Below are 22,662 nucleotides of genomic sequence, written 5' to 3' on the forward strand. Positions count from 1 at the left end.
CGTGCTCCTGCTTTCATGATGAAAGAGCAGCCTCCGAGTAACCACGCCGTATTTCAAAGTAAATGATTTTGTGCGGCGGTCCAAGGCCAGCCTCTTGTCTGTGTTGTCGGATCGTGCTCGCACGCAGTAAACGCGAGGTGTCCATTAGCCTCACAGTGTTGTGGAGCTGACCGCTGAGCTTCTCTCAGAGGTAATTGACTGTCCTGACAGCGGTTATTGATGAAGGGAAGAAGGAAGCACTTGTTTTTTTTCCCCCCCTCCACCTGAGTTTAGATCCGAGCCTGCAGCCCTTCAGTCGCACGCTCGTTTCTCTGGCAGTCGGCCCGCTGCCTGCTGAGCTGTTTGACTCCGACACATGTCCGCGGTGGGAACAGACGCACAACAAACAGTGGTGAATCTAGTCTGTGGCTTGTAAGGGTTTTTTCTCCTTCACCATTCAGGCATTTGGGTTTTTGCAGACATGCAAACATTAAAGCTGCTTTAATGAATATTAACAGTGGATCACACGGCAGCTTGTATGTGGCAGGTGTTGCTTGTCTGTATTTCTACAGCACTTCTAGTCTTGATGAGCTCGAAGCACGTTACAGTACAGTTTTGTCATTCTCACACATCCTCACACACTGTCGGTACTACTGTCGGGGGGGCAATTTGGTGTTCAGTGTCTTGTCCAAGGACACTTCGGCAAACATAATGGAGCAGCCTGGGATCGAACCACTAACCTTGTGACCAATGCACGACCCGCCTTACCTCCTCTGTCATAGAAACACTAATTGATAAATTGTGTTGTTCAGCTAATCAAGGTTGAATTCTGTACCAGTGTTCACCAGGGGACCAGATACACACCTTCAGATAAATACTAATGTTGCTGCTATAAATACACAACTGTTTACTTAAAGATGACAACATATAAGTGTTGTATTCAAAGCTGGTTTTCACTGTCCCCAAGTGGACAAAAAAGTTACTGTAGGTTGAAAACCAAATGGCAATATAAGCAGAAGTACTTAAAATAGTTTATTCAGATGAGTTTTGCAGAACTATAATAATCAGTAGGATTTAGTGATTCATTCTTATGATCAATTCTGGATTTTCATGGCCGATGTTAATAACATTTAAAGTTTTAAAAAATTACACAAAATGTCGATAGTATTTTATATTTTTACATTAAAAAAATTCTCTTAATTCATATTCTGAATATATATCTATTAAAATTGTGACCAAGATGCATTGTGATTGTGACATTCTTATACTTTAACAACTTGTCAGTACAGTAGTAATTTTAAATGTAACCCTAATACAGTGGGGGAGCAAGGTCGAATGTTGGCTTGGCAGGTTCAGTGATGTCTAATTATTTGAATATTGGAAACCACCTTTTAGAAATCTTACACTGCTCATAAAGCCTGGTCTGTCGTATCATGGCATGTTGCACGTTTGTCCTCTGCACCTCTCAGTGCTGGCGTTTCGCTGCAGGACGAGCACAGACGTGCAGGTTCTGACTGGAGCAGTTGCTGCTGTAATAGCCAACTCTGCTGAATTACATTTTCAGCATGGAAATCAAATTCACTCAGTGGGACTCCTCTCTTTTTTTATGATTGGTTTCCAGAGGCAGCGGTTTCCAAAAATCCTGCACCAAATTGAAATGTCCCCTGTACGGAAAAGTGGCGCCTATGCACAGAAAATGATTGATAGCAGCAAATCGAACTGTAGCACAGCGAGGTATTGTGGGTAATCGTTGACACAATGACTGCACTTCCACAGACTGGATTATCTGTCACTTAGAGCTGCTGAATAATAACACAAACAGCTCTTTGGTATTTAGGATTAGGCGTCTTTTAATTATAAAAAGCCAATCATGGGGGGACGACTGAGACGCTGGCAAACACGATTAAAAGTTCCCGAACATTCACGTCCCCTCAGTCAGACGAGGCTTGGCTCATCAGACTCATTGGAACTAAAGATCATTTTTAACCCGACAAAAGCCTGTTTGGTTTAATCTCACTTGAAGGAGAAATCTGAGTTGAAGTGGCTGAAGGTCTGCAGAGGCAGGAATGACAGAACTGGGATTTCCCTCCTTTTCTGCACCTCTGTTCTGTGGCTGATGCCAAACTCACCTGCAGTGTCTCGACCTGCTGTATCTCCTCCGTCTGCTTTGCTAGATGGTGTTGTGATGCTTCTTTTATCTGCTTTGAATACAAAAGAACTGTATAAATCACGGATGTGGGTCTTGCAGATAAATCTGTCATTTCCGGATTCCGACCTAAAAATGTGACCCATCTGATGGGGGATCTTGACGTTAACATCCAGGGGTTATCTGTTTATTTTCTTTGCTTTTTTGTCCTTTGCCATTCACATGCCTGTTCTATTTTAGAAGCCCTGTTCTACAAAAGTATTTCATTTTGGTTCATTTCTTTTTTCCTAACCAAACTTGAATGTATTAACTGCATGTTTGAATTTTTTTAGTAGCTCTGTTTTGACCATAAATGTTCATGTGGGTGTCTGACATTTCACTCATCACACTGATATTTATATGTATATCAGGGTGGCAGCAGGTCCTTTTTTAAAAAGTCTTAAATTCAGTTTTTAAACTAATGGGCAATTCTATGGGCCTTATATTTTTTTTAGGTGCATTTCTCTACTAACAACCAGACTGAAGCAGAATGATCACTTCTGATATGTGCTGCGTTTTTAGTCTGTTGTTGTTTATGTGTTGAACTAGTGTTTTTCTAGCCAGCCTGCTAACTAGTTTATGAACATGGGGAAATGTATGAAAGTATTTCAGACTTGGTAATTTCATTTTTTTTTTGTGTATTTACATCACAAGTTAATTTAATTTCAAACCTAAAAAATTCTTAAATTTAACATGTTTATAGCTGATATTTTATTGTCAAATACGTTTGTATAATAACCCTGAGGTTTTTTCTTTTTTCTTTGTCTCCAGACTATCTCCGCCAAAGCTATGGACTGTCTACGGACTTCGTTCCACCGTGTGACTATAACAAACTGGTGCTGTCACTCCTTTCGGGCCTACCCAATGAAGTGGACTTTGCTGTTAACGTTTGCACTCTGCTTTCCAACGAGAGCAAGCACTCCATGCAGCTGGACAAGGATCCCAAACTGGTCACGTTGCTGCTGGCCCACGCCGGCGTCTTCGACGACTGTACGTTTCCAATTCCTCACCTCAGATTGAGCTTTTGAGACAGAGTCATTTTTATTTAGGGATTTAAATAATTTATTTGGGCTTCACCACTGAAAGAAACCTTATAATATTTATACCTTTTATAAAATGTAGATGTTCGGCTTATTTTCTTCATTTAGTGTGTTACAGCAAAATTCAGCATGTGTTCTATGATATGATACAAATGGTTGTTTGAGTTCACGTGTCCAACGTTAATCATAATCATTGTAATCCTAACTTTCTTGAGGGGAAACCTACTTTTCATTTGAATTGCACAACCCTAGAGAAGATCAATTCCTCTGGGGTTTGCCCTCCCCTTTTCTCACCTCTTTGTTTTAGGATCAGTGGCACTCTGCACTGAGCACCACCTCCATATATTAAGTCAACTGGGAATCGAAGAACAAGGAATATATACAAGTAAAAGTGAATCTAATCCTCTACTCTAAACCTCCCTCTGTAGCGCTAGGCAGCTTTTCCGGGGTATTCGGGATAGACTGGAAGGAGAAAACCTCCCGGGACTTTATCAGGGTAAAGTTAAATGTTTTTTTTCTATCTATGCGTGTTATGTAAGTAGTTTCTGTTGAATGTGTCTCATTTAACTATTACAGATAGAAATGAAATACTGCTTTCACTAAGAAACCACACTTTGTACATTGTGAAGATTGGTAATCACTCCTCACAGAGCAATTTTCTCTCAGGCATCTTCACACAGAATGTTAAGATCAATTCACTTTGAATTCGGCCCAGTTTAGATGTGTGGTCAAGTCATGACTTAATAATAATAATGCAATTTAAATACTGCATTGGGCTGTTTCTTTTATCCTCGGCCCTCAGCGCTGTCCTCTCGGCTGTGAGGTCAGAGGTCACGTTCAGTAGGAATTTGGCATCTTGCGGTGTGACTAATGCAAGAGGCTTTAATGTGGGTTATCAAAGAAGTCTGGTGTTCTTACTCAGGCTGCTGATAACATGTGGTTGTCTTGGTTGTGGGAAAATGTTGTATTTAAGTTCTTGAAAGTATAAAATGGTGTGATTAGAGTTTAAATTGTCAGTTTATCAGTGAGTTGATTTGACAAAAAAGTAAATGGCAACAAATCTTCTGAGCAACACTAACAATTTTTCTCGGCCTTTTGAGTTTTGAAATACAAACAGCAGACAAAGACAAGGAATTTCTTGGGCTCAGGAAAAAGTAACCGTGTTAGATAATTTCGAGTTGCAGACATTTTTATATTATCACTTGCCATACTATTTTGTTATGTTTTAAATGTACTTACTGAGCCGTGAGCAAATTGTTTGATTATCATGAAGGTTGTATATTGGTCTAATTTTAAAGTTTCTCTCTTTGGCTGTAATCATTTTCTCAGTCTGAGTTTAAATGCTAACAACTTCTGTCCCTCTGCAGTTCTGGAAGGAGGTGGTGGAGGACAGGGAAGTCAGGGAGCTGATCTGGGACAAGAGCAGTCAACCGCAAGGTAAACACACACAGTGGTAAAATAAGAGAGAAGTGTATAAGAGTACATCTCTGAATGTTTCCATGTTATTTTATTGACAGCTATAAGGCTGTTTGAGAGTGTAGAGTTTTTTTTTTTACTGTTGATTGTTTTTACATTATTGTGTTATACCTCTATTGTGAGGTGGGATTTGTTTTGTTGACGTTTTACAACCTCGCATACAGAGTATTTCACATTCTAACAACGACTTGACATCTTAATGAGAACCCAAAGCAATGCACCATATTTCAGAACCACAGTTGTTTTAGTTTTTTTCTGTTAGCCTGTGATACTAAAAGTTGGATTTAACAGGGACAATGTTTTGTCCCTGTTACAACATGTGTGCACACACCCTCATCAGGCACGGAGCTCATAGTCATCCCCCCCACTCTTCTCTGCAGATGGTACGTCGTGCGTCGGGCGCTGGGAGAGCCTCTTCCACCCGCCGCGGCGGGCGGGCATCAGCGACATGGAGGCCCAGCGGGTGCTACAGATTGCCGTTATCCTGCGAAACCTCTCCTTCGAGGAGACCAACGTCAAGCTGCTAGCGGCCAACCGAACGTGCCTGCGCTTCCTTTTGCTCTGTGCCCACTGTAACCTCATCTCACTCCGACAGCTCGGACTGGACACGTTGGGCAACGTGGCTGCCGAGGTGGGTTTGCTGTTCATTCATTCGTTTTGGGGTCGAATAGTGAAAACTGTTGTTCAATGCTTCAAAATATGTTGTCAGGTATAAGTGATCTTCTGGATCTGGGTCAGTTCAGTTGTGGAGTAAAAGTGAAACTGCCTGAGGAAGATTTGTATCCAAATGTAGGTTAGTGTGACACATTAAAGTGTCTTGTCTTGAGCCACCACCTCCTCCAGAACAGACGGAACTGGAGCCTGAGATGAGTCACTTCATTTGATGTATGATATCTGTCTCTTCTGACGGGGAAAAAACCCAAACGGCACATTATTTAATTCATTTCAGCGGTGTGCACAGATTTTATCCATTACTCGCTAAAGCCCCTCCCCTGTGTGACACAACTACAGCCAGGCAGCAGTAGCAGGTCGGTCGAACTCTGGATTTTCTCCAGTTGTTGAAGCAGCCTGCATTAGGCTGTAGTAAGAGAAATACTGTCTGTTTAGCAATTGCAATGATTAGCACATGTGACCAGGCCTCTGCGCATATCATTAACTACAACATTAGATCAATGCAGCTGAAGCTTCCAAGGAAACGAGGACTGTCACTTACAAGCAGTTCTTTAGTTTTCACATATTCATTTTGCTGAAATGGGTTTTATTAGCAGTTACACACTGAACTCAGACCCACCTACTTCAAGTTCAGCTTTTTTTTTAAAAATAAGATTTTTCCTTTAAGAAAGGAAAAACGTTAAAATAATATGACGGCTGTTCAGTCAAAGTGAATGTATCACATGGGTTCGCTTCAATTTGAGTCTCATTTATTGGCAGGAAATACATGTAAATGAGTCCTGTATCTATTTTTAGAAACTGTATGCATTGGGTCCCTGATACAATCAGTTCAGTCTTTGAAGTGATTAATTGGATGGTTGGGTGTAGGGCACATTACACAGATCCAATACTGCAGAGCCTTGTGTCACGTCTTAATGCTGATAGTATAAATCCTACTGGGGCCCTTTTTATGTTGTGACCAAGAAGACATTTTATTATGTTGTGGGGGGGGGTTTCTAACCGATAATCAGCGCACGTTAACCAATTGTTAACTATTAACCGTAAATATTAAAGTATCATATACAAATTCCTGCGGCTGTGACAGGCATTTAGTCTGATTGGTATGTGAGTAAACTGCAAACATGTTCAGTGGGGAATCACATGAATCAACCCTCATTAGCAGGTCAGGCCAACCTCGGTCATCAGCCGACAGCTTTTCTACTGGTTTATTTTCAGAAATGGCAATGGGCCCACATGCTATGGGGTCGGTCTGGTGCACAGTCTGAGCAGGTATTCTCCACCGTGGGGTCTCCCAGTTCACAAAGATTTGTTGAACAGATGAATGGATCGTAATACTCGGTCAAAATACCTATTGCTGGACATTGGCCTTCAAACTGCTGTTTTTAAATACAGTAACAAACCATGTTCTCTTATGGTTGTGTTTGGTTTAAGTTCAGTGTTTCCTTCACAGCCGACCTACAATCTCAGTGTCTAAAATATTTATAAAGAATGTTGCAGCTGTTGCCTGCTGTCTTGCTAGATGCTGGGATCATTGAAATAAACCTTGTGTGACCTCCTGTAGCTCCAGCTGGATCCCGTTGACTTTCGGACGACTCACCTGATCTTTCACACCATCACCAAATGCTTGATGTCCAGGGACCGGTTCCTCAAAATGAGAGGTGAGTGCCCCGGTGACTCACCGTGGTGACTTGTTAGGCTGGGCACTCTCTGGGATCGATGAGATAAATATTCAGTGGGTTAACTTGTCAAGGATGGTATGTGAAGGAACGTAATACGAATGTGTCCTCAGCCATGGAGATCCTGGGCAACCTCAGCAAGGCCGAGGACAACGGGGTGCTAATCTGCGAGTATGTGGACCAGGACTCGTACAGGGAGGTAATCATGCTCCTCACCCTGCCTGACCTCATGCTCCTCATGGCCTCCTTGGAGGTGCTGTACCTGCTGGCCCAGCTCGGAGAGATTCCCTGCAGCAAGATCGCCTGCGTCGACCACAGCATAGGTATGACTTTTTTTACTTTGTCTTTCCTTCTACCCTTGAAATCTTTTATTGATTAATTGCTCTTGTTGGGTTTGGCCTGAGTTCTCTGCTTAATGCCTGAAATGTGATTATGCGTTTCAACTTCTGTGCTGATTCTTGTGCGTTTCTTTCTCTCCGGTCAGACCTGTTAGTGCGATTGGTATCGGTTGACCTTCACACGTTTGGACCTGACGCCCTAACAGCGGTGCGGCTGATCGAGCATCAGGCCAGCGCTGACCAGGCAGCCGAGGTTCGGCCGCAGCTGGTAGAGCAGGTACCTGCCCCTGTGCAGGGAGCACCAGCACCTGGTGAGTGTCTTTACTTCTACTCCATACGTCAGTCACACACGATCTCTCACGCTGCTGTCAGGAGTTGGGTCACACCTTTTACCCCTGATTATTGAATTGTGAATGATTTTTTTTTTAATCTCGTCTAAAGAAGAGATTGAACACTTTGTTGTGATTTGAGTAGAGTGAAACTATGGTCGGACCAGCTCAAGTGTTGAGTATTGTTAATTAATTTATCCATTAAATTAGCATTTTTGAGGGAATTTCATGTGTCTCAGAACGCATGAATACAGTTTTGAATTAGTTTTTCTAAAAAACTATGTTCCACTGGAAATGTTTAGTATCTTGCATCTACACCAATGGATCGCTAACCATCACTTGCATATTATATTTTTAAATAATGTGAAACTTCATCTGGAATTTAGTTTGTAGAAATCCACATCTAGCATTTATAGAGGAGAACACTTTTTGTTTGGTATTCTGACTTCTCCTAAAGCCCAGGCGGCACAACTGAAGAGGTGTGTCTATGCAAATAAGATTTAAAAAGGCAATGTAAATAAGGCAACAGACTACAAGGCCACACGCAGCAATAAATCTACTGTTTGCGTTTGACTCTTTGTGTGTTTTGGGCCAACAGAGGCTAAAAGTTGTTCAGTCATACGCGTCAGGCCAGAGGCACTGTAAAGAGTCTGTAGTCAACAAATGTTGAATCACTGTCTGGTTTCAATATTTCACTTTCAACTGATAAACTCACCTGTTGCTGAGCCACACAGTATTCCAACATGAAGCCCTGTTCTGTGTCAGTCAAGTCTGTCATGTTCGTTGCCCAGTCCTGGCTCAACTGACTGCTGATTATTTACATCTATAGTTATTAACATACATTATTCCATTGTGCTACTGGTTGCCAGAATTCTTTTGGTATAAAAGCTTGAATATTTGTACTGTAGTAGTCTGTATATAGCTCAATAATACACACATTTCTGATCAGTCTTTGATGACACAGGATATACAGACGATCCTTTAAAGTAACTAAAACAACATGTGAGCAGTAAGCAGTTATTTGTAGGCGCTGATGAAAAGACACCATTCAAATACACAGCTGTGGGTTTTCTCTGTGTGTGGACAGGTGTATTAAAGCAGCTCTCCACAGGGCTCACAGCACCCGGAGTGTGTGAATTAACAGGTGACCCCAGGTGGGATTTAAACCTGCCTAATCTTGGAGGTGTCATTCCAGTGCAGTCCGTGTAATCGCAAGGCTACTAAGCTGTCAGTGTGCTGACATCTAGTGGACAGCTGGGGGAGCACCACAAACTTGACACCTATTGAATCAATAGACAGTGTTTTTCTTTTGCTTTGCAGTGCTTTGTTTCACCAGTAAATCAATTATACAGAAGCCTTGAGTGTTGATCTTGTTGTTGTCTTTGCAGTAACGAGGGTCCCAGTTCAATCCACTCAAACACCATCTGGTATTGTTGAACTAGACGGGGAGAAATTCACACTGCAGTGGTAAGATTCATTCTTACATAGATTTCTGTAGAAGTAGAATACAGTTTAAATGTCATTTTTATTTGTGACAGATTAGATTTCTGATTCTTTTTTGCTTGGATGATTAACCTCTGTTCATGTTTCTCCAACAGGCTAAACGCACACTTCGAGACAAACTCTGAGGGCTCCGTGTCTCGGTCAGAAATGTACTCGGAGTACCTGGCCACGTGCAGTAAAATGGGACGAAGCAACATCTTGAACTCCACCGGCTTCCTCAAATGTCTGCGGTGAGTCTCTTTCCTCCCTCGTCTGGTGCGTCGGACCCAAGTAGTTAATTCTCTCACTTTGCTAAACAGCAGGTTCGGCCGTTTGGTTTTGTTAAGTAGCCTGAGCAAAGCATAGCTGTTTTCAGTTTAGATAATGACAATCATCCTCCAGGAAGACACCAACAAATATGAAAGGAAGGCAAAGCAGGTCTTGTTATTTGTGTTTATACACAGTTCTTAAAACTTGTGCATATTATGGAACAGGAAGTAATGAATGGCCTGAATAAACTGATGAGACTGTGCCACATCATGGACATAGTCACAGATCCCTAGACACATGTATTTATAGGAAATTATCCTTTTTACAATAAAAGCACCTTCTATATTTCTCCTTGACACTATGCTCTACCTTCTGGTTAGAACAGAAGATTTGAGACCTACATTTTCATATTGTGAGAAGACAAATGTGAACAAAATTGTTGGGACAGAGCCAGTAAATGTGCAGATCTGTTGCTGCACCTTTTAACATTTAAACTCATCCTTTTTTTCCCCTTTGTGATAATCTTCTAACTGCCTCCGCCACCACAGGACTGTGTTCCCCAACCACACGATGCGGCGGCAGGATGAGTCCAAGGCCAACGGCCAGGTTCACATCCTCCTGGTAGGGCTGAGGCGAAGGTCAATCCCCCTGCCCATCCAGCTGTACTACCAGCAGTCTCCGCAGCAGCATCCGGCAGCAGCTTCTCCAGCACCTGGAGACCCTCAGGCCCCACCATCAGGTAGAACAAGTGGGAACTAATCCTGTTTATGTTATTTCATTTCGTTTTTTCCAAGTGATTATGTATTCAGACTGTAAGAGAGTGATCTGGCTAGAGAGACTATAAGTGAATCAAAGTAATCAGGTTGGGTTCAATCATCCAAGATGCTGACTCTTCTCTCCTGGCTCAGTTTTGAAATGGTAAACTCACAATACATTTAGTGAATCGGACAGGGCCAAATGTCAGGAGCTGAATGCTAGGGGGAGGAAAAAGCACTTGAGAATAGTGTTGGTGTGGAAGAAGGCTGCTGGCAGTGTAACAGAGGGAGCCGAGCTGGTACCACTGGGACCAAGATGGCTGAACTATTTACAAAGCCAAACACACTGAGAAAATGATCAAAGTGAAAGAAGTTACTTGGCGGAGCTTGCTAGGGAAATTGAAAGGCTTGAGGCAAAACTATATCTGTATCGTATGGAAATGAACACGGAGGACATTTAGTAATGGAGATATGTTGGAATTATGTTTTACTTTTCTGCACCTCAAATTTAAAAAGAAACAATAAATATGACGATTGAATACAGCAGGATCCAGGTCGTCCTGTTCTATAATCATTGTGGCTGAAGTACACAGGATTGAGAATCATGTGACCCTCAGTCATTTTAGCTTGAATTGAATTGAGCAAGAAAATCAACCAAGCTCAACAAATGTGACCTGCTTAGTACTGATTAGGGAACAGGGTTGCGTTTAATTAAGAGTCACTGGTGCAGTAGTAAATATTCAACTAGATTTAGTTTTTTTTTTTCAGTTTCCAAATATTTCATAGTCTGATGCTTTTCGTTTCCTCTCATGTTGGTGTATGTATGATGTGCCACAGTTAAGGTAGTTTTAGTAATTGGCTTCTTCTGTAACTCACTAATTGAAGCTCTATTGACACATAATGTATATTCCTTTGCATAATCACAATACACATGGCAAAAACATACCCACCAAGTCTGAAACAAGAATCTAAAATCACCAAATTCTAATGATGTCCGTGTTGGAAAAGACTGTTTTTTAAATTAGGAAAACTTTGCCACCAGACATGAACACTTCTCTCTCTCTCTCTCTCTGTGTGTGTAACCAGGCTTAACTCCCGGACTCATTGTTGGACCGACGTTTGTCCGGGCCCTAGGACCCAAACTCAGCCCTGCTGGTGCCGCCCCCTCCATGGCCTTGACCGCACAGGAACCTCCCCATTCAAGCCACCCGACTGTTTCTCGTCACCTGGTTTCCCCGCAGGTGTCTCCACAGTTACCACCAAATCCTCTGGCAATGGTGCAACAGCAGGTCCGACCTGGTCCAGTGGTCCAGATTCCCATGTCGGTATCAGCCACTCAGAACCACAGTCCTCAGCAAACACAGCAACACTCCCCCATGCTCCCCACCGGGACGCCAGTCACGTTATTTCAGCAGGTACCACAGGGCCATATCCTCACCACCAGGGTACAAAATGTGTGCCCTCCAATTGCCCAGCATCCTCCCCTGCCACAAACCTCTCCCTTTGGTGGAGCTTCCCAGATGGAGCCTGCATCGGCGCCCTCCTCTTCCATTCAGGTGGGGGGTGGACAGGCGTCGCGTGTCGCATTTCAGAATATCGCACCCAAACCAGCGCCAAACCAGCCCGGTGGACATGCATCCACGATAGCATCTCCCAACCAGCAGCAGGCGCAGAGTGTAGTAATAGTCAGCCCCAACCCCCAACAGAGCCCTGGCTACACCCCCGCCATACACCAGATTGTTCTTGCCAACCCCTCCGCCATTCCCATTGCCCAGACTATCCAGATAGCAGGGCAGCCCGGAGCTGCTTCCAGCCCCCCTATTTCCTCTCACTCCAGTACCCAGTCCAATCAAACTGTCAGCCACGCACTGTCCATGAAACGGCATCAACAGCCACCGCTCCAAATTATTTCCCAAGCTCCACCCTCTCAACCTACCTCCACTGAGTCCAGCTTGATCAAACAGCTGCTGCTTCCAAAGCGAGGGCCTTCTACGCCGGGAGGAAAGCTCATCCTACCGGCTCCGCAGGTGCCCCCTCCCAACAGCACGATAGCCTCAAGTCCACAGGTCATCTACCAGACAGGCTACAGCACCCAGAATCCCTCTCCTCAGCCTCAGCAGCTTAATGTCCAGCTGGTTCCGGGCCAGCTCCCTGCTACAGGAGCTCCAGCCCTCCAGACAGTTCAGCTCTTGCCAGGCCAGCTAATTTCCACGAGTAGCCCGGGGGCGCCTACCATCATCCAGGGCCCCACGGCAGCTGGACAAGTCACATTCACCGTGGTCCCCAACACTGGCTTCACCACCTCTGCTGCTGTCGCTGCTGTGGCTCCCGTCGTTTCCCCTCCTCAATTCTCCACTGGAACTGTGCCCCACCACAACCCAGCAGCTCCCCCGACCCCACCGCCACTGCCAGCTCCCCTCAGAGGAGATAAGATTATTTGTCAAAAGGAGGAGGAGGCCAAGGATGCCACGGGGCTTCACATTCATGAAAGGAAGATAGAGGTGATGGAGAACTCCTCCTTGGCAGAAGGAGACTCTTCCAAAACCAGTAACGGCGATGTTGCGGCAGGGGGGAAGCTGCTTAATGGTCGGAAGTGCATGGAGTCTAATCTACCTCCATACCACTCAGGGAACAGCCAGGGGTCGCTCAATGGCCCGGCAGTGGAGAGTCACCCTGCGAATGGGAAGCAGGCCCTCTCCCCCGGCCTGAACAGCCCTCTGGAGGGTAACACCGACCCCAAAAAGACTCTTGTCAACGGAGTGTGTGACTTTGATCGGGTTGACAGTGCTGGCAACTTAAACAAAAACATTCCAAATCACATCGCTTCCAAACAGTACTTGGGGAACGGGGAGGTGGGCCCCTCTGAAAAGAGTCGTGGCTCTGAGCCTCCTCTCCCAAGTCCTCCTCTCCCCCAGCAGGACACTGCCAAAGCGCAGCAGGCTGAGCGCCTGGCTAATGGACCCCAGGCAGTAGGCAATAGGCTTCCCTCGGAATTAACCAATGGACCTTTGATGCTCGGCCACTCGGTGCTAAGACAGCAACTGCACCCCAACTCCTCCCTCCCCCCCACTGTTACTGTTACCTCCCAGAGTCTCGCTGCCTCTCCCTCAAATGGAGTGGCCTCTGAGGCTCGAGGCCTCAAGAGGCCAGCCGAGAGCGAGGACCGCAGCGCAGCGGCAGCCTCCTCGGGGATCCCCAATAAAGTGGGAGTGCGGATCATCACCATCACTGACCCCAACAACGCCGGCAGCAGTGCCACCATGGTGGCGGTGCCAGCAGGAACAGACCCAAGCACAGTAGCCAAAGTAGCAATAGAGAAAGCCACTCAGCAGAGGAACTGCTCAGCGACGGAGGCAGCTGGCTCAACGGTGAGTCTCTGCAGGGTAGTGTGACCTGATGACAGACACGCAATACACAGTATGTCACTGATCTGTCCCAGACACACTAGGGGGGAGTATTAACAAGCCATGTATGTTTTCTGTGAATATTCAAATTTTTCACTTTTCAGTTTAAAGGTTTCCCGTGGCATTTTAATAGGAAACAGTTTTATTTACATTCAATGTTAATCACCTAAACATGTGCCCCTCACATCCTCACAGACATGTTGCAGAACATCTGCTGAGCATTTTAATTTTTTTCTTCCATAAAGCAAAACGTCTCATCTCCTGGTGTCTGTGCATTTTAACAATTCTTTGATTTTATATTTCACACATAACTCTAAAATGCTGAATGCTAAATGTCTCATTAATTAGACCAATTTATCTTGATACTGTAATTTATGGTCTTGATCTGCGGTTTTGGGGGAGATGCAGCCATAATTTGACTCTCACTTTTATATACAGGGCACATTATAACTTGATACAACAAACTTCAAATTTGTTCACCAAGGATGAGCAGAAACATCTTGGCTTTCTTAGTTCAGTGCCTCCCTCTGTCTTAATGCGCTGCTGACGTAGAGCAGAACAAGTCAAAATTAAGGCAGAGAGACGTTCACATTTACACTCATTGTAATGCGTAACGCTAAAGCTGAGCTTCATGTGTAAGACATTGCACTGAACACACATGACCTACGTGAAGCTTGTGGCTTTCTTGCATGACCCGGTGTACCCACTGCCAGAACACAGAACGTTGCTCTACACTGCCACTGGTGGTCAGAAACTGAGAAACACTGTACCTTTGATACAGTTCATGTTTGATTCTGAGATTAGGTTGCATAACAAAAAAATCATTATTACTTAAATGAGTTAAATTTTCAAGTACTCAACCATTTAGTTTCAGCCAGTCAGTCTCCTCCATAACTTGTAAAAATCTGTTTGTGTGTTTTGTGTATGATTCTGTTCAAAAGCAGCAGGATCTGAATCCCTCCATGTTTACTGTTGTTATAGTGTTGCTCCATCTATATAGAGTAATCGTTTTGTATAGTCCTCTGTATTACTGCTGCTTCGTGGATTGGAGTCATGTTGTTAGTCAGAATGGTGCGTGTGCGTGTGCGTGCGCTGAGAGACTGATCACTGGCACACATTTATGGATTGGTTGAGTTAATAGAACAATGTACTGGTTTGCCGTGGCTTCAATATTTTAAAGCTATGACAATGTGCACAGTTATAAATTAGTGGTATATATGCTACACTATTACTACATGCATGTTATGACACAGGCTGTATGGAAACTCTAAAGCTGATGACCTGTGTTGTGAATATACATCTGCATGTAAAACCGTTCCACAGAGTTAATTTACATAACGGAGCTTCTGTTAGAAGGAAGGAAGCGACATGTTGGTGTTGCTCTGGGAAATGGTTTGCTATTTTTTGCTGAACTGAAAATAATCGTCGGTTGAATGTAAAGAATCTCATTTCCCCCTTTTGTTCCTGTGACTGTTGATGCGGCTGCAGTCCAGCAGATAAGCTTCAAAATCAATCATACGTCTGCGAAAAAAAGCACAATTCAAAAAGCAAGAGCAGACGAGTGAAAACAAATCTCCAAAATTAAACCCAACAACAGATACAAATGTACGATGCAGCACTACTTGTGGCTTGAAGGTCGGGGGTGCGATGAGCTGCTGTTTGGAGGTTAAGAAGGTGAAGCCAGTTAAGACCATGTGGCTCTCACCGATACCCACCTCCTATAGTGAAGTTACTGGGTGAACAACTTCTGTCAATAGACAGTCAGAGGTTACATCTCAGTCAACAAGACCTTTCTGGTCTTATCGTTAAAATAATAAATACTATTGTGGACAAGGTAAATAAATCCACTTAGTACTTCTGGTGTAGCATGTATCAGTTGGACCTCAGTGAACATTCCGTTTCTATCTGCAACTGTTATTTAATCCTTATGTCGACCACTACCGCCTGTTATGTATGGTGAATATTGTCATTTATATTCCCTTTGTTCTAATGGTGCGTCTCTTCCCCACAGCTGACCGTCACCCAATCCCCGCCCCCTGTATCCCAGCCTGCACCAGGTAACCACAACCCTCGCCTCCCAGCACAGCAAACCTCTGCAGCACCGCCTGAGCAAAGCAGGAAACCAGGGCAGAACTTCAAGTGTCTGTGGCAGTCCTGTAAACGGTACGTGCCGCATAGATGGGCCATTGCTTCTTATAGGGCTGCAACACCTAATGATTCAATGGCAGAATTAACTTTTATCAACGTCATTTCGACTAGTTTTACATCGTAATATTATAACTGAAGTTTTCATCCTTCTGCCTCGTTTCAGTTTTAACTCGTTAAAACGCCACTTTACAACATCTTTGATTACATTTTGACTATTAAGATTCAAACTTAAAACCTTTTCCATTCATGTGTTTCTCATTATAGATGTCTACAGTTCAGTTTAATTATTACCATCTTTAATTACACTTTCAGATAACTACACTTCAAACTTAATGTTAGGTATCTTGAACTTGAATTATGAACTATACATTATAGTCATGATTAAGTATCAGATATCTTTAATATATATAGAAAGAGCATCTTACAAGAAGACCAGGAAGTTGCTTTTTTAATAAAATGTGCCATAAATATCCCATACATCAAAAACAAAAATCGACAGAATAATCAATTATCAAATACTTGTTAGTTGCAGCCTGTGCTGAGTCACTAAAGCTTGTGCTGATATGTTGTTGTTTTTGTTCTCCAGGTGGTTTGAGACGCCGTCTCAGGTGTTTTACCACGCAGCAATGACACACGGTGGAAAGGAAGTGTATGGAGGCCAGTGTCTTTGGGAGGGATGTGAACCTTTTCCCCGACAGAGACTGTCCTTTGTCACGCATCTACAAGTAAGACCCCTACTTTCCCAGTTGTGTTATCACACTTAGATCTGATAATACCACATCAATATGAAATTCCAACAAGAAGATAATGAAAAATGCTCTGCTCCTTGTTCCCCAGGATAAGCACTGTTCTCGAGAGGCTCTGTTGGCTGGACTCAAATTAGAAGAGCAACAGGCACAAAGTCCCAATCAGACTTCTTCCCAGTACGTACACGTTTTTAAATAATTTAAATACAATGTTGATTCATGATTAATGCCTGAAACTATACTATATGCTGACTTGTACACTTGAAACTTACTGAGAGTCACCAATAAAATATTAGATGGTTAAATGTCTATGTAGGTTTTTCATTACTGGAAATAAGAAGCCATTGTGCCGCTCTGACTGTCTGACTATTTGTTACTTCAGCTAACTGACTCACATTTGGTTCTAGAAAATCTAGTTTAAAAAATAGTTAAAAGGAAATATCTGCCTTTTTAGAAACCACAGCCAATTAGCACAGACCAAGTCAAAGTGGAAGACATGTACTAATGGTGATATTTGACCAATCACACTAATGTGCGTGTGTGTGTTGTGTTTTGAAGGACTCCACCAGTGGCAGGCAGTCCTCCGGCACAGCGAGCACCGAAAGCAATCGTCAATCATCCGAGCGCAGCTCTCATGGCCCTACGCAGAGGCTCTCGAAACCTGGTCTTCAGGGACTTCACTGTGAGTCGAACAGGGCTGACCACAACCACATTTCTGCCTTCACCCTCGTGTATGACTCACTAAGCTGTTGGTTAGTCGGGGTGGATATAAGCTGCTCTGAAGATTTTAAATCCCACTGTTTGCATAACCTTCTGGTTCAAGCACAGGTCGGGATTGACTGGAAGTATTTGGGGGATTTTGGTCATTTCCAGGTCCTCAGTGGATTCATATCTGTGACTCTAACTTTGAATAAAGTTTTTGTCAATTGGTCATTAGGCTGTATGTGCAATTAAACAATTACTTCACCCACTGTTTTATATAATAAGCATGTAGAGTAACTATCCCAATTAGAAAAATGTTAGTTTTACTTGTCCATGTGTCCACAAGTGTCTGTCGTTAACTGTAAAACCTACTGAACCACTGTCTTCTATAAAACTGGAACCCATGAATATATTGTTTTTTCCTTGTCCTAGGATGAGAAAGAGGGACCAGTGACCAAACACATACGACTAACTGCTGCCTTAACGTTAAAGAACATCGCCAAGCACTCTGACTGTGGTCGCATGTAAGTTTCCTGCTGGTTTCTTGGTGTACTGCGTCGGTTTTGGGTGTCAAGACGTTATTAACCCATTAAGACCTAAGGTGCCTTAAAAAACAATCGCTAAAACCTTAGCATTGTTTGAAAACAACAACCTAACCTTTAATTTCTCGGCCCCTAAAGCAATAAGCCATGCGAACTCAGAGATCCCCCCACATCTTCATCCTCCTCTTCCTCAAATGTGTCGCGAGCCTTCGTCAGCAGTCACATCGTCTGCGTCTGAATCTTCTTCATTGTTGTTTACATCATTGTTTTCGTCGATGAAGCTGCTCTAATCTTCTTCAATATCCCTCCCGTCACTTAGATTGTCAGCCATTGTCCGAAACACTACTTTTCATAATGTATTTCACTTTTCCTGCAAGTGTTCCAGCAAATCATGATATATTTCATCAGTCACATAAACAATGACATTGTGCATGAGATGAACACACATCATCAGGTTCTAAAAGGAGAAGCACGTATATGTTACATCCTGTGTTAACTTCTGATCATTTTCAGTTACATACGGAACTGCATTAATATTTATTTTGCTAATCCCTGGGTGTTTGAATGAAGATGTCATAGTTTCTTGAATACTGTTTCTTAAGGTTTGTGCTTTTCTCTCTCCCATTGTCTCAGGTTGGTAAAGAGGCATGAGACGCACCTCTCTGTGCTCGCGCTAAGTAACATGGAGGTTTCCACCACGCTCGCCAAATGCCTTTATGAACTGACACGCTCGCTCCAGGCTTAACGCCAAAAGGACAACCTCCACAAGCCCCTCACCCACCAACCCCATGCCTCTCCTGAGACGAGAGGGGGAGGAGCCACCGGTGAGCCGTAGCGGGATACGGCGGGTCCACAGGGGAAGCAGAGGGTGGGAAACCCGCAAAACAAAGACCCTCCTTCTGCCGCGCCTGCCACCCCTGCCACCCCTCAACCCCCTTCACCTCCCTCCTAGCCAACCTGTGTTCCAAACGGCCCCTCCATCCACACACACAAACACACACACACAAAAACTGCCACGGGGGTCTTCCACCAGCTGCCCACCAGGGGGAGCTCTTTACGACTCCTTCCCCAAGGGACTCTACCGCCGAAACCCCAAACACGAGCACATTTTGTTCAAGGTTTTTGTTGTTTTAATTTTTTTTCTCTTCGTCCCATGAACTGATGTGTGCGTTGGAGCGAGTGGCTGTCGACTGAAGAGCACGGGTGGGCAGGGAGGCGGAGAGGGGGCGGGGCTATCGTAGGCGTCTCCCAGGGTTTGGTGGAGGAGGACTCAGCAGGCAACTGGCGCAGAGATTTTTTTTCTTTAGAAACTTGGTAGCTTGGTTTTCTTACTTGAGTCAATATATTTTCACTTATTTATTATTGAAATGAATACCATTACAATTAATGAAAAGAATCTTGTAAATATGTTGTGAATATATATAAAGAAGATCCTCTTTCATGCCGATGCAGCCACTGGAGAACTTGCTCTGTGGAGTAATAGAAGCATTACTTTGGTAGGATTGAATAAAGTAGTATGTTCCTTTTGTTTTTGTTTGTTTGTTTGTTTGTTTTTTTTGCTTTTTTATGATCCCTGGTCACTTGTATCTAATGTGATTCTATACTCAGCAGTGGATGAATGTACTTAAAAACCTGTAAATACTTCTGCAAAGGTACTGATGCTGTAAAGCTTAGGGAGGGGGGAAAACAGTTTTTTGTGGAACTGTGACATTTTTTGTATTATAATACCTTGTAGAACTCATTTTGCTGGCTGAAAGAGTATGGAATAATATATCTCATGTCATTTTGTAGAAGAAAAAAAATATTGAAGGTATTCTCTTTCCTTCCTCTTCCCTCACACACCCTCCCCCTCAACACGCACACACAAGTGACATATATCCACTGTAAGCGTTTTGTCATTGTACGGGCACAGTGCGCGTACCAAAATTCTTTTGTATTTGTAAATTGGTTTAAATACATGGAGTTTTTATACAGGTTTTCTCCTGTGTTCTTTGCTTTACGTGCAGGTATGATATTTTCTTCACTACTTTTTTCTATCTTAATATAGTGTGGAGTTTTATTGTACTATTTTTTCATTCTTAATACCATGCCACATTCCGGCTCATGTCCTCAGACTGTCCTCTCTACCGTGTGTTGTGTAACATTTATGACTGCCTGTCGTATTAGCATCTGACCGGGGCGACCCAACCATCCTCATTTCTGCGGTGTCAGTAGGATGTGTGACTATACATAGACCTAACAGTCTGTTAGAGATTGGCTTTATTTACTTTGGTGACTGTTTATAGTTTTTAAATAAAACACTGAACATTTTGCTTTGGTTTTTCACTTGCTTCTTCCTTTTATTTATTTATTTTTTACCCCCACAAGCTTATCCCACTTTCCTGACTTTTCATCAAAGCACATTCAGAGAGATTCCAAATCAGGGGTATTTGTGCCCCAGGCTCTATTTGTGCAGATCCTGGGGTGGGTGGGGTGGGGGGGGGGGGGACATGGAAAAGACTGAGTAGTTCAGATTGTTTGAAAAACTGTATTAGAGATTTGATTAAAAATAAATTGATATATGAAGCTGATTGTAATATTTGAAATACCATGTGTTTTGATTGGATGCAAGAGAACAGTGGTCTTAAATGCCTACGGTCATAATTAGAAAGTGGAAAGAGCTGAAAAAACCTCATTAGCAGCCTTTGTATGTCAAAACATGTTTAAATTACAATCTGCCAAATGTTTATGTTGCTAAAGGTAATATATATATATATAGATGAAATAGGTCATTCCTAAAGCTATACGGTTCAAATACACTAAAAGTCACCAAATGGATAACAGTATAACTAAAGGTAATGCATGCATGTTGAGGTACTTGGCTAAAATACCCTGGTTTCAATATATGGGTATTGATAAATGTATACATTAGTCAAAATATAGCTAATGGTTAAAAATGTGGCCAAAGTAATGTCTCATGTTAAGCGGTTTAAATGAATGGCTGTAGCCAAATTAATGAATTTCTGATCAAAAGGTAATGGATGAATTTAACTGGTCAAAAAGGATTACTATGAGTAGCCCCATTGTTATAATGGCTAAAATAAAGGCTGAAGTGATGAATTAGTTTGTTAAAAGTTACCTAAGGAATCAAAGATTATGATGAATATTTAGTTAAAATTCAAAGATAAATGAATGGAATACCTAAACGCGGCTAAATGGTGGAAATAGACAAATATTTAAAAAGTGAAGCTAGCTGAAGGTAGCTGATGCATTGTGATAGTTAAAACCATAGACGGTACATTTAGATCAACAATGCGTCCCACTATCCAAAAATGAAGCCAAAATATCCTGGAGATGAATGCTGCCATCTTCCACATTGAGAAGTATTCAGCAAAATAGTGATCAGGGATGGAGCTGTGGTCGGCCACCAGGGGGCCGTTGAGGCGTTTTGGTTTTACTTTTTGAGGAGCAGTCATGTCGTCCATCTTTATATACAGACTATGGTTGAAACATTCCACTGCCTGTACTGGTAGTAGTATAAATACACACTTACCAAACTGATTTCAACAGTTGCAACATCCACTTCACTACAGATAATGGATTTTAATAATGTTCAGTTTAGTTTACACCAACAGAGGACGAGACTTTCAGTGGCCTCACCAGGGCTCCTGTGTTCTGAGCTGACTCAGAGACGTCTGAACAGATGCCAGTGTTTTTAATATTCATCGCTCAGTTGTCATGGTTGGTAGTGAGGACTTCAAACAGCCCTCATGTCTGTTATGACCTCATGAAGCTCCGTTTACAGGCAAAGCTCAGCCTTTTGTTCTCTTTAACCACTGGAAACTTTCCTTGTTCCTATCATTATAATTGAATCTTTATGACTTTTGCTGAGCGATCCACTTCCCACAGCTCCCGAAACATATTTTGTGTTTCATTTTACATGTCAGAGAACTTTCTGTGTTTAAGCGACAGACTGCTGGGGGTCACAACAAGTGTTTGAAGCAAAATCTGAGATTTCAGTGTTGGTTTATTTTTTCCTCCATGCATGTTCCTCAGTGTTCGGGGTATTTCTGCAGTCGTGTGCCAATCACTTCTCATTTTATTGATTACAAGTATATTTGATATGTTGCAGGTCCGTTCAAATTACGTCAACACTGGAGACCAAACAACGTGCACTTTTATATGAGATGACTCCTCCGTGGACCCACTTTAATTTTGTTTTCTGCTGTACTAAAAACATGAAAATAGCTTATGGTGTCTAGTGTTGGCTGAATGTAGGACTCTTCTTTGTGCCCATTGGGAGATGTTCTCTCATGTTGTCTTGTTCAGGGTTCGAATCCCAGCCAGGGGGCCTCTCTGTGTGGCTTCTCTCTGGGTACCCCAGCTTTCTCCCACAGTTTTAAAGACATGCAGACTGTAGGTGGGAATGTGAGCATGAATGGTTGTTTGTCTTTAGATCTATGGACAGACAACCTGGATGTAGCCCACCTCTCACCCATTGTCAGGTGGGATTTGCCCAAGCCCCCATGCAACCCTTGAAGATAGGATAAGCAGTATGGATGGATGGATGGATGGATGGATGTGTCTTTGATGGGGACTGGATGGATGTGTCTGATGGGACTAGGACTTTGGACCATCTCAGCTAACATTGTTCATTCAGCTATCTTCTGAAACTCTTGCAGATATTAAACTTTTTTTTAGATTGAATTAGTCAGGTTTGATGAAAAACATCTGGAAATGCATAAAGGTATAGATGCACTTTTGTTCCTGTTCAAACAGTTCATTTAAATCTAGTTTGTTGATGTGTTTGCAATATAAACAAGCAGATATGAGACAACAATCACAGCAGGTCAGTCATGTCCTCAGTTCTTAAACTAAAACCCTTCTCTTGACTCCTCCACCTGTTGCTGTTGTATTGTGATCGAATGTAAACGCCACC

General features: G+C 43.0%; 1 protein-coding gene across 1 annotated transcript in view; it reads left to right on the forward strand.

Annotated features, from left to right (window-relative positions):
* Window positions 1-20,056, forward strand: part of arid2 (AT rich interactive domain 2 (ARID, RFX-like)) — a 34,833-nt gene extending 14,777 nt beyond the window's left edge. The window contains exons 5-21 of the mRNA XM_034577824.1: window positions 2,936-3,154; window positions 3,633-3,700; window positions 4,572-4,641; window positions 5,061-5,311; window positions 6,914-7,010; window positions 7,142-7,351; window positions 7,513-7,677; window positions 9,084-9,162; window positions 9,294-9,428; window positions 9,996-10,186; window positions 11,289-13,570; window positions 15,618-15,769; window positions 16,341-16,479; window positions 16,592-16,677; window positions 17,059-17,182; window positions 17,635-17,726; window positions 18,378-20,056. Coding sequence (XP_034433715.1) covers window positions 2,936-3,154; window positions 3,633-3,700; window positions 4,572-4,641; window positions 5,061-5,311; window positions 6,914-7,010; window positions 7,142-7,351; window positions 7,513-7,677; window positions 9,084-9,162; window positions 9,294-9,428; window positions 9,996-10,186; window positions 11,289-13,570; window positions 15,618-15,769; window positions 16,341-16,479; window positions 16,592-16,677; window positions 17,059-17,182; window positions 17,635-17,726; window positions 18,378-18,489 — 4,472 coding nt within the window. The 3' untranslated portion in view covers window positions 18,490-20,056. The remainder of the gene's footprint in view (window positions 1-2,935; window positions 3,155-3,632; window positions 3,701-4,571; window positions 4,642-5,060; window positions 5,312-6,913; window positions 7,011-7,141; window positions 7,352-7,512; window positions 7,678-9,083; window positions 9,163-9,293; window positions 9,429-9,995; window positions 10,187-11,288; window positions 13,571-15,617; window positions 15,770-16,340; window positions 16,480-16,591; window positions 16,678-17,058; window positions 17,183-17,634; window positions 17,727-18,377) is intronic.
* The last annotated feature ends 2,606 nt before the right edge of the window (window positions 20,057-22,662 follow it).

This window comes from Hippoglossus hippoglossus, chromosome 23 (assembly GCF_009819705.1).
Source record: "Hippoglossus hippoglossus isolate fHipHip1 chromosome 23, fHipHip1.pri, whole genome shotgun sequence".
NCBI classification, from domain to species: Eukaryota; Metazoa; Chordata; class Actinopteri; order Pleuronectiformes; family Pleuronectidae; genus Hippoglossus; species Hippoglossus hippoglossus.